Source organism: Hyla sarda, chromosome 3, assembly GCF_029499605.1.
Source record: "Hyla sarda isolate aHylSar1 chromosome 3, aHylSar1.hap1, whole genome shotgun sequence".
NCBI lineage: Eukaryota > Metazoa > Chordata > Amphibia > Anura > Hylidae > Hyla > Hyla sarda.
This window is the reverse complement of record NC_079191.1, coordinates 24,079,090-24,098,665: the sequence shown is the minus strand read 5'-3', so window position 1 is coordinate 24,098,665 and position 19,576 is coordinate 24,079,090. Positions and strand designations below refer to the sequence as shown.

Sequence of the window (19,576 nt, the reverse complement as noted above, 5' to 3'; positions counted from 1 at the left end):
AAGTATGGGTCTTCACCATTATGTATGGGTCTTCACCATTATGTATGGGTCTTCACCATTATGTATGAGTCTTCACCATTATGTATGGGTCTTCACCATTATGTATGGGTCTTCACCATTATGTATGGGTCTTCACCATTATGTATGGGTCTTCACAGCTATTAATGGGTCCTCACCACTATGTATGGGTCTTCACCACTATGTATGGGTCTTCACCACTATATATGGGTCTTCACCACTATGTATTGGTCTTCACCAATCTATATGGGTCCTCACCATTATGTATGGGTCTTCACCATTATGTATGGGTCTTCACGGGTCTTCACCATTATGTATGGGTCTTCACCATTATGTATGGGTCTTCACCATTATGTATGAGTCTTCACCATTATGTATGGGTCTTTACCATTATGTATGAGTCTTCACCATTATGTATGGGTCTTCACCATTATGTATGGGTCTTCCCCATTATGTATGGGTCTTCACCATTATGTATGGGTCTTCACCATTATGTATGGGACTTCACCATTATGTATGGGTCTTCACCATTATGTATGGGTCTTCACCATTATGTATGGGTCTTCACGGGTCTTCACCATTATGTATGGGTCTTCACCATTATGTATGAGTCTTCACCATTAAGTATGGGTCTTCACCATTATGTATGGGTCTTCACCATTATGTATGGGTCTTCACCATTATGTATGAGTCTTCACCATTATGTATGGGTCTTCACCATTATGTATGGGTCTTCACCATTATGTATGGGTCTTCACCATTATGTATGGGTCTTCACAGCTATTAATTGGTCCTCACCACTATGTATGGGTCTTCACCACTATGTATGGGTCTTCACCACTATATATGGGTCTTCACCACTATGTATTGGTCTTCACCAATCTATATGGGTCCTCACCATTATGTACGGGTCTTCACCTTTACACCATCCACGCTATGAACTTTATGCATGTGGCACATGAGGACCCAGCTCTGAACCCCATCTAAAACCAGGGGTAAATCCTAGTTCCAGTCACCAACTTTCCACCTTTAGTTAGAAGGTTTATCTTAGACTTACAGCTTTGTTACTAATTGTTTTCTAGATGGAGCACTTATTGTTGGGTCCCTTCCAGTCCCTGTGATTGTTAGTGATAAGGGCCACTTAAAGAGAATCTTACACCCTGTTCAACCACACTAAACCCAATATACTGTGTTATAGTGGAGGTAAACAGCTTTACAAAGAGGGGTCACTTACTTAAATCCGATTAGTATTTGCAGAGTTATGGCACTGTAATTTTCCTTCTGCATTGTGCCCAGCTCCCCTGTCTCCTCCATATTCTCTGTCCGGCCCACTCCCCTAATGAATATGCAAATGAATTCCGTGGGTGAACGCTCTGCTCTTTGTGCGCTATCAGTATTTATAAGCATATTAATGAAGGGACGGGGCCAAGAGGGGGATATGGAGGAGGCAGGGGAACTGGGCGAGCCGGCTCCCCACCTCCATTGCCTAGAACTGTGCAATGCAGCTGATGATTACAGTGCCATAACTCTGCAAATACTAAATGGATTTAAATAAGTGACCCCTCTTTGTATAGCTGTTCACACGCACTATAACCCAATATATGGACTTCATTGTGGGCGAACAGGTTGTCTGATTCTCTTCAAGTTGGTTGCTAAAAAAACAACACCACAGTAGTCCTACTAAAATACTCAGTTGGGTTGGGCACAGAGGAGCATTGCATAAGTACTGGGCAGAATAGAAAGTTCTCTGAACTGCATTATGATCATATAGCCCTAAGATGTCTTTTTTCCAATCTTTATAACCCCAAGCTTGATAACCCGTCTTGGGAAACCTGGAGGATCTACTTTATTCCCTGCTATACAGTGGGATAGGAGACAAATCTGGAACTAAAGTCACTAGGTGCTGGGGTCACACAGCGTGGAGGAATGTCTGAACCGACTTATGTAACTTCTGATGCGATGGTGCTCAGTATATACAAACATAGGCAATCCAGAACATAGAAAGCATAAATAATGGCACTCACCATTCAGGAAACTGCTTTTATAACGCTACCGCAGCATAGCAGGTACAGGCAGGTCAAGCGGTGCGAAAGCGGGGGCGACTGATCGCCCCCACTTTCGCACTACTTGACCTGCCTGTACCTGCTATGCTGCAGTAACGTTATAAAAGAAGTTTCCTGAATAGTGAGTGCCGTTGTCTACGATTTCCATGTTCTGGATTATTCCTTGCTGTGATCTCAAATCTAGGAAACATCCTATTGATTTCCATGTTTCTTCACAGCCGCCCCCCTCATTCTCCTGGATCAATGCTCCTTTGAGTTTATCAACATTGGTGGGATGGTCCAGTCAACCACAGATGATGCAGACTGGGTCCACACGTTGGCTTCTTCAGGTTCATCTGGCGATCAAACCTTAGCTGGACGATGTAGAGGTAAGACATTCCAGAACCCCACCAGAGGTCGACCTTTGAGCAAAATCCACGTGTTCTGACTTATCAGCAAGCATAAACACAAGGTGTAAGCTCATCGCTCATGTTAAGGGTCAATTGCCTTGTTTACTACTCCAGAGATAATACGGAGAAGAATGTAGAATATGGATCTTCACTAGTTTTGCATTACTTCGGATATGGTGACTTGTAGACTATTGACCTTATTGTAAATTGATTTTAAAAAAAATTATGAAAAAATATGTAGTATTGACACATACTGAGCAAGGATGATAGAGGGTGTAGAGTGAGGGCTTCTCTATGTAGCAGCTCTCCTCTTTGGATGATAGAGGGTGTAGAGCGAGGGCTTCTCTCTGCAGCAGATCTCCTCTCTGGATGATAGAGGGTGTGGAGTGACGGCTTCTCTCTGCAGCAGCTCTTCTGTCTGGATGATAGAGGGTGTGGAGTGACGGTTTCTCTCTGCAGCAGCTCTTCTCTCTGGATAATAGAGGGTGTGGAGCGAGGGCTTCTCTCTGCAGCAGCTCTTCTCTCTAGATGATAGAGGGTGTGGAGTGACGGTTTCTCTCTGCAGCAGCTCTTCTCTCTGGATGATAGAGGGTGTGGAGCGAGGGTTTCTCTATGAAGCAGCTCTTCTCTCTGGATGATAGTGGGTTTGGAGCGTGGGCTTCTCTCTGCAGCAGCTCTTCTCTCTGGATAATAGAGGGTGTTGGGTAAGGGCATCTCTCTACAGCAGCTCTTCTCTCTCTCTGGATGATAGAGGGTGTAGAGCGAGGGCTTCTCTATATAGCAGCTCTTCTCTCTGGATGATAGAGGGTGTGGAGCGAGGGCTTCTCTATGCAGCAGCTCTTCTCTGGATAATAGAGGGTGTGGGGCGAAGGCTTCTCTCTGCAGCAGCTCTTCTCTCTGGATGATAGAGGGTGTGGGGCGAAGGCTTCTCTCTGCAGCAGCTCTTCTCTCTGGATGATAGAGAGTGTGGGGTGAGGGCTTCTCTATGCAGCAGCTCCTCTCTCTGGATGATAGTGGGTTTGGAGTGAGGGCTTCTCTATGCAGCAGCTCTCCTCTATGGATGATAGAAGGTATAGAGTGAGTGCTTCTCTCTGTAGCAGATCTCATCTCTGGATGATAGAGGGTGTGGAGCAAGGGCTTCTCTCTGCAACCCCTTTGGACTGTGTTTACGCTAATTATCGCAAATTGTGCAATTTTTAACACAATTTCAGAAAGTAGCAGTTAAATTGCAGGGTAATTAGTGGCCATTCTGCTAATCAAAGGCCCAGTGGGAACACAGCCTAAGGGAAATATATTGATTCATATATTGATAACTCAGAGTTGGTTTCCTGCTGCCGGAGATCCCCTGCAAGTTTCACTACCCTTAACTTTAATGGGTCCGCCGGCAATCTGCCCCTATCACAGATTTTACACGGATCCATTAAAATGAATGGAAACAAAACTTGCAGCAGATTTCATCAAAATGTGAACGGGGGTTAAAAGGAGGATTCATCAGTAACTTCATTCCTTGGGTTTGTCTTACTGATTTATGCCATTGGGGCTGTAGTGGTTGGTTTCCAGACTTAAAGGGGTATTCTGGTGAAAAACATATTTTTTTCATATCAGCTGGCTCCAGAAAGTTAAACCGATTTGCAAATGACTTCTATAAAAAAAAAAAAATCTTAATCCTACCATTACTTATCAGCTGCTGAAGTTGAGTTGTTCTTTTCTGCCTGACAACAGTGCTCTCTGCTGACACCTCTGTCCATGTCAGGAACTGTCCAGATTTGGAGAAAATCCCCATAGCAAACCTCTCCTGCTCTGGACAGTTCCTGACATGGACAGAGGTGTCAGCAGAGGGCACTGTGGTCAGACAGAAAAGAACAACTAAACTTCAGCAGCTGATAAGTACTGGTAGGATTAAGATTTTTAATAGAAGTAATTTACATATCTGTTATACTTTCTGGAGCCAGTTAATATGAAAAAAAAAAATGTTTTTCACCGGAGTACCCCTTTAATACTCGGGCTTCAACACCATCTCCAGTTTCCAAAGCCTCCTAGTCACTCCATAGTCACTTTTGATAACATGGTAAAATAATATTCCCAATTTATAATGTTTTTTGCCTGTAGCTCTCTTCTTCGAAAGTGTAGAATGCACACCTGGTGCGCAGTTTTGTGCGCCAGATGACAAAGTAATCTTGTACTTTACAATAAGCTGGTATTTATAACTCAGTAAATTCTGTCCATCTAATAGACACTGAAAATTGTGCAGAATATGTGCGACTTGTCGCACCAAAACAATGCAAAACACGTAAATCTCCCCCAATGTTTTTAGTTATTTTTATTTATTTTATGTGTTTTTTTTTCTTAACAGATGCAGGTTATTTTATGCACTTTAACACCAACACCGGAACCATTGGCCGCACCGCCGTTTTGGAGTCCCGCATCCTGTATCCTAAAAGGACCCATCAATGTCTGCAATTTTTTTACAAGATGAATGGAAGCCCCCAGGATCGGCTGACCATCTGGACCCGCCTAGACGACGGCACTGGAAACGTTAGAAAGATGAAGAAAATCGAAACGATTCACGGTATCGTAATCGAAATTTATTGTACAACTTTACCTAGAAAATTGTTGTATGGTTAAAGAGGGGTACACCGGTGGAAAACTATTTTTTCCGAATCAACTGGTGCCAGAAAGTTAAACAGATTTGTAAATCACTTCTATATAAAAATATTAATCCTTCCAGTACTTATTAGCTGTTGTATACACCAGAGGAAGTTAAGTTGTTCTTACCAGTCTGACCACAGTGCTCTCTGCTGACACCTCTGTCCATGTCAGGAACTGTCCATAGCAGGAGAGATTTGCTATGGGAATATGCTCCTAATTTGGACAGTTCCTGACATGGACAGAGGTGTCAACAGAGAGCACTGCGATCCTACTGGAAAGAACAACTCAACTTCCTGTGGAGCATACAGCAACTGATAAGTACTGGAAGGGTTAAGATTTTTTTATTGAAGTAATTTACAAATTGAAGTTATTTACAAATCTAATTTAACTTTCTGGAACCAGTTGAGTCGAAAAAAATTGTTTTCCACTGGAATAATCCTTTAAGTTGTTGACCGAAATGTCACATCTGTGTTTGCTGATTTAGGTGGGAGCGACCACAACTGGAAGCTCGCCCATGTGACCCTGAACGCAGACAGAAAATTCCGCTACGTGTTCCAGGGTGTTGAAGGAGACGATAAAACCACAAGTGGCGGTATTCAGATTGATGACATCACTCTGTCAGAACTCCCCTGCCCCAATTCGGTGTGGACCATCCGCAACTTCAGCCAGATCCTTGCCAGCACCGTCAAAGGCGATCGTGTCGTCAGTCCATGTTTCAGCACCCCTGAAGGCTACAGAATTGGTATCGGTCTCTATCCCCATGGGCAAAACACATCCACTTACACCGGATACGTCGGGATCTCATTCCACCTGTGCAGCGGGGATGATGATGCCGTCCTGAATTGGCCGGTTTTACACCATCAGGTTATCATCACCGTGTTGGATCAAGATCCTGATATCGTTCAAAGGATGTCTTCGAGCCGAAGCTTCACAACTTCAGAAGATCAAATTATATCTCGTAAGTAATTGGTGCTTTACTGAGGATATCTAATCTAATCTTTAGCTTTTACAGTAAAGAATCCTTTTTCTTGAGCTTTGGATGGTATGTAGACATGGAAAATACCTCCTTGGATTTCTCCTTGGACGTAGGAACATCATCACATACTATTACATAATGATTATGACAAACTGCGGCCCACCAGCTGTTGCAAAACTGTCCAGGCATGCCAGGAGTTGTAGTTTTGCCACATCTTGGAGACCACTGCTCTAAGGCTACAGAGCTACACATGAGGATCGCAGTGTTGTATCGGGACGACTAATGATTAGCAATGTGACATGATGCGACAGCCATTTTCAGTGTTTAAGGCCCTCCCCCCAGACTCTCTGGCGGCAGCTTACCCCCTCCACATAAGCGTTGAATCGAACCAATGAGGTGATTAGCCAACAGCTGTAAAAAATGTATGGGCACTAGAAAACGTACCCCCTATACGCAGAAGTTGTCGGATTGTGTATCTCCAACTCTGCCATAGAGATACATGCAGGGGGTGTGTCAACCATAGTTTCGTGCCGTGGTCAACACACTCCATTCATGAGGAGAGCTGGGCGCCAGGCTGGAGATCGTGGGGGGTCCCAGCAGTCAGACCTCTCGGGATCTGACACTTATCCTCTATCCTGGCGAAAGAGGATAATTTTTTAGATACTGGATAACCTCTTTAAGGGCATGTTCACACACTATAAAGGTTTAATTGCGTTACAGTTGTTTTTTTCAGTTTATGATGGAAAAAAACGTCCGATTTATGGTGTGTGAACATGACCATAAACATTTGTTGTCCAAACTACTTAAACTTTTCCAATACGGCAACCAGCCTGCTCCGTAAATGCATAATATCTCCAGTCTCTGAACCTTCTATAGATTTGCTGTGTCCCTTTGTCTGTACACTCTGTGCGCCACGGGGTGTGAAGATGAGGTGTATGGGGCAGATGTTATAGCCCAGGGGCAGATGGTGTTAACCCCTAAATATTCGTGACGCCAGGGCGTGGTTTTACCGAGAACCACCTGAAAGGTGCTAGTCCGAGTCCGCTAGTCCGAGTTAGGCAGGGCAAATAAGAGTCCAAGGCCAGGTCAGGATTAACGGTAGCTTTACTGAGGTAGACAGATGGTACAGTCTTTACAGCTAGGCCAGGATCCCAGAGAGGTGGCCAGCAACACCTAGGGGACCTTGCAGCTTGCTGGGACTTGCAGTGACTTGACAGACTTTAGGACAGCCACGCTGATTATAATAGACTTGACTGTAGGTAGCGACAGCAGACAGAGATGACTTGACTTACTGACATGTGGCTGTAGCTTAGGCTTGAGGCCTCTAGATGTGCTGGGCACTGGCTCTGAGACATCTGGACTTGACCTCAGGACCTAAGAGTGATTGTAGTACCTCCCCCTCTTATAAAGGGAGGCTGAGCAAGGAGCCCATAGGTCAAGCTACAGGTCACCTGGTTAGCTGGTGCTCTCTGGGTAACAAACATGTGAATTGAACATGTGACCACATTATCATGTGACTAACTCAAAGGTCCTCAAAGTTAGTTTTTTTATACATAATACATATAACACTATGGGGGAGACACTGCAGGAGGGAGGAGAGCCTGTAGGACACAGAGGGACTCAACCTGAGAGGACCTAAGTACTGAACGGGACTATATCCCGTACTGGGACATCACACATCCTTAAAATGTCTTTGCCTTGATAGCAGCTGCCTGGTACTTGTTTCCACAACTTAGTTTCTAGTTATCATGTGTTATAAGTCCATTGCCATTTTTATTTCACTTATATACTATTATCTCACTGTCTAGACTCTAGAATAGAAAACCCGCTTTTATATAGTTTACTAAATAATTCTATGTTAATAGACCGGGGTCTCTTGGACTACTAAGCTACAAAGAGCTTCTCCTTCTGGAGGACCAATCCTGCCCTGCCTTGGACAAAGAATCCATTGGTTTTAATAAACGCTGTGCAATGCACCATTTCCCCTGTGGTGGCGCTGCAGGGAAACTGAACACTTTACAGCTAGGATTCTGCACAGATTACAGCTGATCACCGAATGAATACAAACATATCACGTAGAGATCATAATTGTGTGACACATAAACCCAGTGGCAAGTCTTCTCTGACAAGTCACGTCTTTGTGTCTCAACAGCATCAAACATTTCCCGATGGGAGAGACCTTCTAAAATCGGCACGTGGGATCCCGCCTGCAACTGCTACAGGACCACAGATTTTGGCTGGTCCACTTTTATCACCCACTTCAACTTACATCGCAGGAGTTTTCTGAAAAATGATGATCTGATCTTGTTGGTGGATTTTGAGGGTACGTATATTTCCTGGCGCGGGGTGCAGTAAGTGGCTTCATTTAAAGGTTATCATCATTTCTCATGGCCTGTTGTGTTTTTCAATTACATTATCCTGTGTTTTTGTCTTGTGCTTTCTAACCTCAGTTTAGTCCCCTGGTGATTCTTTCCCCACCCGGGGGAAACATGCTGGGACACTTGTTAGTATAGGGATTTTTTTAAATCTCATTTGTGGTTATATTGGGTATTTTTGGTATGGATTCTACACCTTTAAATCCCCTTTCCCCCTCCTTTGGGTGTCACCAATGTAAACTTATGGTATCTTGTACCCCTGAGTCATGCTCTGCCCCCACTCAGGCACCGCTCTATCATTACCGGTTGCCACCATCTTTTTGCATCTAGTTTGCAAAGTGCACAATGTTACGATCCATCATAAATAATCATTAGTTTGCCCTTTGGATTCATGCAGTAAATCTAAGACTTACACACTGGTATTAGGGCATCTGTAGCTTATATATGGCCATGGTGGCATCTGTGACTTGCACACTGCCATTGGAGAATCTATAGCCAGCACACAGATACAGACAGATCGCGGTCTTGCTCTCTGATGAGCAAACTTTGGGACCTGTCAAAAAGTGGCATCTGAATTTGGGAAGGTGTGTGCTCACTACATCTGTTTCCATTCTCTCCTACAGATCTTACCCACCTCATAAAGACAGAAGTTCCTATCCAGCCTTCTGCACCTTTCATTGAGGAAGAGGAAAAATCTGAGAGGTCGAAACGATCTTTGGAGAACGACTTGGATAACTACAACGTCCAACCAATGGAAGCCCAGTGTGATGACAGCCTGTGTATGAACGGAGGAGTCTGCGTGTTAGAGAAAGGCAGAGCGAGCTGCAGGTACAATATGCTGTGGTTGTAGGATAAGATGTCTGATCGCAGGGGTCCCGCCGCTGGGACTCCTGCGATCTCAGTGCAGCCCCCGTCTTTCTGTGCCGGGCATTGCTCTTGTGATGTGACTTCACGGCCACGGCCTCTCGTGATGTTGTGTCAGGCCCCCTCCATTCATGTCTATGGAAGGGGGCGTGATGGCCATCACGCCCCCTCCCATAGACATAAATGGAGGGGCGGGGTGTGACATAACGAGGGGCAGTGCCAGGCACAGAATGCCAGGGGCTACACAAAGATCGCGGGGGTCCCAGCGGCGGGACCCCTGCAATCAGACATCTTATCCCCTATCCTGTGGAAATATTCAAAAACTATTGTAATTTCTATTCCAGCGATATTAAAGGGGGTATTCCGGTTTTATACATCTTATCCCCTGTCCAAAGGATAGGGGATAAGATGTAAGACTGCAGGGGTCCCACCGCTGGGGACCCCCGTGATCTCGGTGCAGCCCCAGGCATTCTGTGCCGGGCTCTGCTGTAGAGACAAGGACGTGACGTCACGGTCACGCCCCCCTCGTTATGTCACGCCACACCCCCTCCATTCATGTCCATAGAAATGAATGAAGGGGGTTTGACCGTGACGTCACATCCCCGTCTTGGAAGCAGCGTCCGGCACAGAATACTGGGGGCTGCACCGAGATCACGAGGGTCCCTAGCGGAGGGACACCTGCGATCATACATCTTATCCCCTATTCTTTGGATAGGGGATAAGATGTATAAACCAAACATACCCCTTTAATTACACTTTTTTTTTCTCCTGAATTGATTTTTGTTTTTTTTCGTGCCAAAATTGTCAAATTTGGTGCCAAAATTTTCTTTGTTGATGCCATATTGGATATTTTTTTTGCCAAAATTGCGACGTTTGGTACCAAAAATGCTAATTTTTGCTTCAAAATTGCAGAGTTTGGCACCAAATTTTACATCCCGGAAAAAAATTCTGGCGGAAACATCTCACGTAATATTCCATGATTACTAGTGTCCAGACAAGCGAACAACTGTATAAATAAAACATTTCTAGGGCTTAAATGTGAGTTCAGGTGCAGTGACCATGAGAAAAAATAGAAAACATTTTTTTTATTTTTATTTTTAATGAAATTTTCCACTAATAATTATTTATTTTTTCAATAACTGATTAAATAACACCTTTAAAAAAAAAAAAAAAAAAAAAAAAAAAACTACAAGCATTTCTATGATTTCTACACTAGCAGCTGGTGTGAAATTTTCGATGTAAAATGGACTCTCACCCCCTCGAAAATATCATGTAAAACATAAAATTTACATAGCCACGCCCACTTTTGCAAAACTGGTGTGACAAATGTAAGCCTTGGCTAATGCTCATGTAAAACACTTTGAATATCTGGTGTAAACTTTTTTGTGCCAAATTTTTGGGCGCAAAATTTGTCTTCAAAGGTGTTGAATTGTGTAGAGGTCTTGAGTTTAGCTATAATGTCTGTTGCCTTGGAAGGTGGAAAACAACCAATACCACCACTGTTACAGCTTCCATGTTGGTGGTCATACAGCTCAATAATGGTCCCAGGCCCTTTACTAGCCACAAGTTATGATACAAATGATTTGCCCCCTCTGACCATGGCTTCGTGGGCACTGACCTGATGCTCACATATTCTTTCCAATTTGACAATTTGTGGGCATTCTTGGGTGAGGGCTTGAACTGTCCAATGATTCGGGTTTTAAATGACCATGTGGTCAGTCTATCCCCAACGGATAGGGGATAACATGCCTAATGCTGGGATACCCCTTTAATTGTGCAGGGACCTAGTGTGTTGGGGATGGACTGACCACATGGTCGTTTAAGACCCGAATCATTGGACAGTTCAAGCCCTCACCCAAGAATGCCCACAAATTGCATTCTCCGTGCAGCCCCCGTCTTTCTGTGTCGGGCATTTCTCCTGAGATGCGACATCACGGCCACGCCCTCTCGTGACATCGTACCACGCCCCCTCCATTCATGTCTATGGGAGGGGGCGTGATGGCAGTCACGCCCCCTCCCATGGACATGAATGGAGGGGGCGAGGTGTGATATCCTGAGGGGCGTGGCTGTCTCGGGAGCAGCGCTCGGCACAGAATGCCAGTGGCTGCACAAAGATTGCAGGGGTCCCAGCGGCTGGGCCCCTGCAATCATACACCTTATCCCCTATCCTTTGGATAGGGGATAAGATGTCTAAGGCCGGAATACCCCTTTAATGAGACGTTCAACAGGGTTCAGACCGGCCCACCAACAAAGTACTGTATCGTCTCGTGACACAATAATAAACCCGAATTGTTACAGGACCCCAAAGGTCCGCAAAAGCCTGATTTGAAGCTAAAGTTGGAGCCAGATACTATTTCATATGAGATGTTTCACTTATTAGTCGGGGGAGCCGGGGAGAATAGCAGGAGAAAAAATGCTGCTTGTGCCATCTTTTTCGACCGCTACTCCTTCTACAAAATAACAGTTCCTGATGGACCCTATTTTAGTAAATGGGATCCATCAGGACCCATTATTGTCCGTTGTGCCCCATCCCGATAATGGCCCTTAAAGGCTGAAAAAAAAAGAAAGAAAAAAAAAAGAACCTAACGGCCGTTTAAGATTGGGGCACAGCGGCAGCGGCAATGTATCTAGAGCTTCTATGGACATCAATGTGTCTCCACGGTAACAGACTACAAACAAATCATGTGTAGTCTCATCCTCCAGTCATTTGTTACTTTTTGTTAAAATAAAAGCCGTAATGGGGGAAGAAAAAGGGCATGACTACAGAATCAGACTGCACAGGTTATGTTTGTAGTCTGTTACCATGGAGACCGCTGGTACTGCTTATGTACTGGATACAAAAGACTCTAGAATGTTATTAATCAATATTATTTGCAGCCAAATTGCAATTTCTGTCAAAAAAGATTGCAAATATACACATAACCTTTTTTATTTTTATTTTTTGCAATTTTTGGAAACAATACCCTTTGCGTAGTATATTTTTATTTATTATTTTACCACCATATAATGTCCTATTTTAGGTGTGTGTCCAGCCAGGCGTTCATGTACACCGGTGAGCGTTGCGAGATCACACAGTTACACGGCAGTATTATCGGAATGGTAATCGGAGGAGTGGCCGGGACCATCGCTATGACCATAGCAGTCCTCAGTGTGATGAGCAGAAAATAAAGAACGGTCTCTATACTAACAATCAAGTGTCAATCAATGTCTGTAAATAAAGGAATCTACCACTAATATATGGCTTTGGATTTTATTATAAAGGTGGCGTATAAGATGCTGCACCAAAAGGGCTGAACATCTTTCATAGTCCATTTGTGGGACTATATTAACAGCTTACCGGCCTATCAATGTATTACTCGGTCAACCATTCAGTTGAAAGGCTGGCCTGTAATACTACATTTCACCTGTAGTGGCCGCTACAGTGAAAATGTGATATTTCTGTGGGAATTGTAGCTGATCGATCCCTGGATCCCATTTCCCATTAATCTTTCACTGACCTCAATCACACTTACCAACATTCTAATCCCAAATTTTGAGAAAAGGTTAAATGGGTTGTCCAGAATTAGAAAACTGTTGCTTAAATTTTGCAAAAACAGCACCACCCCTGTCCACAGGTTGTGTGTAGTACTGCAGCTCAGTTCCACTGACTTCAGTGGAGTCGAGCTGTAATACCAGACACAACCTGTGGACAGGAGTGGTGCTGTTTTTGCAAAAAAGAAGCAGCATTTTTCTAATCTTGGACAACCCTTTAAAGGGGTACTCTGGGGAACTAAACCCATAGCCCATCCTTTCCCTCTCACTAACCTATGTATTTGTGTAAATATCATTCATTAGCTATATAAAGCAGTTTCCCTCTTTCAGCTGTCACTTACATGCAGGGAGTGAGAGAAAGACGTCATAATCAGATCCTCATTGAGACTAGCCCCCACCCTCCTGGAAGACAAACACCATGTGATTCCCAGCCACCTCTCCCTCTCCCTGTATGAACATCTTGCAGGCAGAGAAGCCCTGTCTCCTCAGCACATAACGCTGCTCTTATCCTGCTGTACATCTAATCACTGACTGCTGCCATTCAGAGCATACCATGATTTATTGCTGGGGGAAGGGTAGTTTGAAAGAAAAGACAGTGTGTGTTGCTCGATGTGTTTACAACAACACAGCATGCACACAAATAGTAATAGCAGTTGGCTGGCAGCCATTACACAGAGCCGCACTGACTGCTGGGATTTGTAGTCTAGGCTGCAAGCAAGGAAAAATAATATTTAGGAGACAACAGGGGCCACAGGAGTTGGCAAAATCATGGATAACTACAGGGGACATAGAACAGGTAGTGTGGTGGTTTTGGGGCATTTTTATTTTTCTTAACTTCCCCAGAGCACCCCTTTAAGCCTCACCCCCACTTCACATGGGTGCACCTCTAAAATGTCAATTTTAATGCACAATAATGACCTCTTCTTTAATCCTGTACGGGAAGTATGCTTAAAGGAGTATTCCAGCCTTTAAAAAACAAATATATATTGCTGCGAATGGGGAAAAATAGAAAATAAAAACTATACCATACTTACCTAGTCCTGATCTCCAGCTGCTCCCGTTTGCCTCTGTCCAGTCCCTCCCCCATATCAACTCTCTTCTTCCTGCTTCCGCATCGAGCGCTCAGTGCAGGACCTGTTGGCTCAGCCAATCACTGGCCAAGATGGGACACTGCTGCGCCCAGTGATTGGCTAAGCACTAGTCTTGGAAGCAGAAAGAAGACTGAAGATCGGGAGACCGAACAAAGGCAAACGGGAGCAGCGAGAGACTGAGACTAGGTAAGTATGGTGTTGTTGTTTTTTTCTATTTTCCCAGGTCCAACAGGATTTGATTATTATTTTTAATGGCTGGAATACTCCTTTAGAGAAAAAAAAAAAATAAAGATTATTATTTTTTTTATAGGAACAGTGACATTTTTCTCCGTGATGGACTGTGTTTAGAATTGCAGCTGATCGGTTTCTTTTTTCTATTGCCAGTCAAGGCCTTTTATAATAAATAATAAAATAATAATAATAATACAATTAAATAATTGATCATCCAAAAACTGATGAGAGTACCCCCCCCCCCCCCCCCCCCCCACACACACACACTGGTACTTGGCTCCCTTGGAATGTACCTATCATGAAAATAAACTTTTGATATGTTGTAGAGACATATAAAAAGTTTTTATCGGGCGGAGTCTGAGTGTTCATACTATGACCGATCATTAGAACGAGCTGGGAGCAGTGTGCGCTTAGTGCCTTCTCTCCCGCCTCTGTGTCACGTGACCGGGATGGACTCATAATGTAAGTCTATAGGGCTGTCCTGGTCTCATAGGGGGAGATTTATCAAAACCTGTCCAGAGGAAAAGTTGCTGAGTTGCCCATAGCAACCAATCAGATCGCTTCTTTCATTTTTCAGAGGCCTTTTTAAAAAGGAAAGAAGTGATCTGATTGGTTGCTATGGGCAACTCAGTAACTTTTCCTCTGGACAGGTTTTGATAAATCTCCGCCATAGTCTCCACGCTCATTCTCCAAAAAGATAATCAACGTTCGACATGTCCTTCCATAACACTCGAGGAGATCCAGTCATACTTTACTTGGATAATATTGCAGTGTTTTTGAAGATGGGGGGCTACTTAGTCTATGAATAGAGAAGACTGGTATCATTCGGACCCTGTAGCACCTGATCCTATACCCCCCCCATGATAAATATATTACATATTAGAGAAAATTTGAACCTTAAAGGGGTACTCCGCTGCTCAGCTTTTGGAACAAACAGTTCTGAACGCTGGAGTCGGCGCTGGGAGCTCTTGACCTCATAGCCCCGCCCCCTCATGACATCACGGCGCACCGCCCCCTCAATGCAAGTCTATGGGAGGGGGCGTGATGGCTGTCACACCCCCTCCCATATACTTGCTTTGAGGGGGTTGAGCGTGATGGCATGAGGGGACGGGGCTATAATGTCACGAGCTCCCGGCACCGGCTCCAGCGTTCGGAACAGTTTGCTCCAAACACTGAGCAGTGGAGTACCCCTTTAATGCCTTGCTTGGTAGGAGAGTCCCTTGACAATCTACAGTGGTCCATTGGGAAACATGGCCGTAAGTGTTTGGTTTCCCTACAGCACCACCACAGGAGAAATCAAATATTACACAATGAATGTTTACCTCAATGGAGGACAGGACAAGTCCTCCAGAAAGAGAGAATGAGAGAGACACTCTTTACAGCTGCTCTACACTATGGCCAAGTGATGAGGATCGCTCTTTTAAATAGGCACTCCCGTGGAAAACTTTTTTATTTTAATCAAATGGTGCCAGAAAGTTAAACAGATTTGTAAATCACTTCTATAAAAAAATCTTAATCCTTCCAGTACTTTTTAGGGGCTGTATACTACAGAGGAAATGCTTTACTTTTTAGATTTCTCTGATGTCACGAGCACAGTGCTCTCTGCTGACCTCTGCTGTCCATTTTAGGAACTGTCCAGAGCAGAAGAAAATCCCCATAGCAAACATATGCTGCTCTGGACAGTTCCTAAAATGGACAGCAGAGGTCAGCAGAGAGCACTGCGGTCGTGACATCAGAAAAATCTAAAAAGTAAAGCATTTCCTCTGTAGTAGACAGCCCCTAAAAAGTACTGGAAGGGTTAAGATTTTTTAATAGAAATAATTTACAAATCTGTTTAAAGGGGTTATGCAGGAAACAACTTTTTTTTTATGTATCAACTGGCTCCAGAAAGTTAAACAGATTTGTAAATTACTTCTATTAAAAAACCTTAATGCTTTCCGTACTTATGAGCTTCTGAAGTTAAGGTTGTTCTTTTCTGTCTAAGTGCTCTCTGATGACACGTGTCTCGGGAACCGCCCAGTTTAGAAGCAATCCCCATAGCAAACCTCTTCTATACTGGGCGGTTCCTGAGACACGTGTCATCAGAGAGCACTTAGAAAGAAAAGAACAACCTTAACTTCAGAAGCTCATAAGTACTGAAAGGATTAAGATTTTTTAATAGAAGTAATTTACAAATCTGCTTAACTTTCTGGAGCCAGTTGATTATATATATATATATATATATATATATATATATATATATATATATAAAAAAATTTTCCTGGAATACCCCTTTAACTTTCTGGCACCAGTTGATTTAAAAAAAAAATAAAAAGTTTTCCACAGGAGTACCCCTTTAAATCAGAATTCCCGGTGTATGACAATGGGTTTTATAAACTGGACTGCTTGTATGCACAAGTATTTAAAGTGATTTCCATGAACAAATATTTGTAGTGTTTCCTGAGATCTCACCATTTCCATAAACCAACATCCAGCTCCACAAACAATGAAGTCTGATTTGCTTTAAGCCAGATGAAGCCCGCATCGTATTGACTTTATTTACATATATATTTTAGATTGCACACTTCATTTTTCAAATTAATAATCATGAAGATATAAAGGAATATTCTGTACATTTTATTTATTAGGACTCTACATCTTTAATTGAAGTGATGATACAGATTAGTGAGGGGAGGTAACATGTCTCCTCATCATTTCTTCTTCCTTACTGAGGCTGTCATCTTGCCGCGGTCCTCAGTGGTGGACATTGTCGTGGCGGTTGTGGACGTTTGCTGTAAAACAAAAATATATAAATCTTCCTTTACATTGTATGTTCTTTATTATAGAAATATTCCAATAGTCCAACATAAAATCGCAATCAGATTTTCTGGACTATCGGCACCTAATATCTAATAAGTCGGGTTTTTTTTATATGCAGGAGTTAAAGGGGTACTCCCGTGAAAAACTTTTTTTTTTTTAAATCAACTGGTGCCAGAAAGTTAAACAGATTTGTAAATCACTTCTATTAAAAAAATCTTAATCCTTCCAGTACTTTTTAGGGGCTGTATACTAAAGAGAAATCCAAAAAAGAAATGCATTTCCTCTGATGTCATGACCACAGTGCTCTCTTCTGACCTCTGCTGTCCATTTTCAGAACTGTCCAGAACAGGAGAAAATCCCCATAGCAAACATATGCTGCTCTGGACAGTTCCTAAAATGGACAGCAGAGGTCAGCAGAGAGCACTGGGGTCATGACATCAGAGGAAATGCATTTCCTTTTTGGATTTCTCTTTAGTATACAGCCCCTAAAAAGTACTGGAAGGATTAAGATTTTTTTAATAGAAGTAATTTACAAATCTGTTTAACTTTCTGGCACCAGTTGATTTAAAGAAAAAAGTTTTCCACGGGAGTACCCCTTTAACAACATGGCTGCCTTCTTCCCAAAACAACGCCGTTCCACAGGTTGTTTGTGGTATTGCAGCTTGGCCCCATTCATGTTAACAGAGCTGAGCAATAATTCCACACCCACAACCCATGGACAGGTGTGCTGCTGTTTTTGGAAGTAAATAGACTTTTTTTTGTTATCTTGTTAGCCCTCACTTTAAAGGGGTATTCCAGGAAAAAAAAAATTTTTTTATATATCAACTGGCTCCAGAAAGTTGAACAGATTTGTAAATTACTTCTATTAAAAAAATCTTAATCCTTCCAATAATTATCAGCTGCTGAAGTTGAGTTGTTCTTTTCTGTCTGGCAACAGTGCCCTCTGCTTGTCTCGGTTCCCGAGACACGTGTCATCGGAGCAATTAGACAGAAAAGAACAACTCAACTTCAGCAGCTCATACGTGCTGAAAGGATTAAGATTTTAAATTTTTTTTTTTCCTGGATAACCCCTTTAGGACTACACAAAATGTTTGAGTTTATACCTCTGCATTCTGGAATTTGTGACTTTTTATTTTTTTATGAGGTTTTTAATTTGGCATGTGTATATGTTAGGTTCAGCTGAATTGTTGGGGGGAGAGGGGATAAACTAATAAAACCCTCAGTCGGCTACAGTGCACATTACAACTACTGGGAAACAACACACAGCCACCTATAGCATAAACAACCCCCCACAGAGCAACACAAAATCCTTTATTTAATACGATACACAGCTTATGTCACTTATCTCAGGCACCTCTAGTATGAGGGTTTTTTGCTTTCCTGTGGATCAACTCAGCAGGGACTAAATAGGGTTATAGGTTGGACTTGATGGACACTGGTCTTTTTTCAACCTTATGAACTATGTTACTATGTAAGGGGCTAGTTTTACAAGAGAGTCAGTACTTAAAAGGGTTAATTGGGTCCGGTGTTTCCTTCGAGTGAGCGGTTGCAGCTCCGCCCCATCAGTCCACAGCGGTGATGCCTCTCCAGCACAGTGAGGAGGAACCAAAGAGCCGCCCTGTGTTGCACAGGGGAAGACGGCCGATCTGACCCAAAATAGGAAGTTCACTGAGCGCAGCCATTTTGGAGGGTCCGGCTGCTGCGTCCGGCTCCGCTGTCTTCTATCAAGCCCCCGCTACAGCGCAGACTCTGCAAACGACAATGATCATCAGTATCAAGTCTCCGGTGCCGGTAACTAACAGCATTAACTAGTGTCCGCAAGTCTGGTCGCAAGACAAATTACTACCGGGTACCTGCAAAATAGAGGGGGAGCATTCATTATAGTACTCCAACTAGCCGAGTCTAAGCCGCTGCAGCACTTCAGCAATTATCTTAAAGGGAAAAGCACCTTATTCTTCTTAAAGCGACAGCGCACTCAAAATTAAACAAGATGTCAGAACCCAGCTCTCAACCTGGTGACAGTGCCCCTCCATCTCCAGTAGCAGGTTCATCACCTGCCCCAGTGGCCGGAATGTTGCCAGTCCTGCCTGTCCTCCCTACCAACAATGGAGACCCCTTCACCCTGAGGAATTTCAAAGAAAGGATCTAGAGTCTGTTTGTCTTTTACTCTTTCCCTCCTAATCAACAGGTGCAATTACTCACAGGACAACTACAAGGACCAGCATTAGAGGAAGTCCGCACCTGGCCAGTTTCCGAGAAGGCAACTGTAGAGCAAATTTTTGAAGGACTGTACCAGGTATTTGAGTCACGGCTCTGGCTGTTTGAAAGGCGACGAAAGCCAGGTTAAACCTTGAGAGCATATGCCGTAGCCCTAAAGAATGCCCTAGAGACTATTCAAAAATTAGATGGTATAGCTCCCGAGCAGGGCAACAAGGTGTTAATGGACAGATTTATTGATGGGGCTCATGATAATTGGGACAAAGCCCAGCTGCATATGTTAGCGTTCCAAAACCCCAACTTGTCATTCCCCGCTTTCAAGAGACTGGCTATCCAAGTGATTGAGTCCGGGACTGAGTTAGAAGAAGTATGA

The 19,576-nt window shown here is 43.5% G+C and overlaps 2 protein-coding genes across 4 annotated transcripts in view; one reads left to right on the top strand and one right to left on the bottom strand.

Annotated features, from left to right (window-relative positions):
- MEP1A (meprin A subunit alpha) overlaps window positions 1-12,556 on the top strand; it is a 44,910-nt gene extending 32,354 nt beyond the window's left edge. For 2 of the 3 annotated variants that reach the window (XM_056563014.1, XM_056563015.1), the window contains 6 exons: window positions 2,300-2,449; window positions 4,824-5,039; window positions 5,604-6,077; window positions 8,248-8,418; window positions 9,094-9,298; window positions 12,355-12,556. In XM_056563014.1, the coding sequence (XP_056418989.1) occupies window positions 2,300-2,449; window positions 4,824-5,039; window positions 5,604-6,077; window positions 8,248-8,418; window positions 9,094-9,298; window positions 12,355-12,502 (1,364 nt within the window). In that variant the 3' untranslated portion in view covers window positions 12,503-12,556. The remainder of the gene's footprint in view (window positions 1-2,299; window positions 2,450-4,823; window positions 5,040-5,603; window positions 6,078-8,247; window positions 8,419-9,093; window positions 9,299-12,354) is intronic. The other variant, XM_056563016.1, reaches the window with a different exon arrangement.
- A 4,174-nt stretch (window positions 12,557-16,730) lies between these two features.
- Window positions 16,731-19,576, bottom strand: part of LOC130360953 (adhesion G-protein coupled receptor F3-like) — a 78,593-nt gene continuing 75,747 nt past the window's right edge. The window contains exon 17 of the mRNA XM_056563509.1: window positions 16,731-16,958. Coding sequence (XP_056419484.1) covers window positions 16,878-16,958 — 81 coding nt within the window. The 3' untranslated portion in view covers window positions 16,731-16,877. The remainder of the gene's footprint in view (window positions 16,959-19,576) is intronic.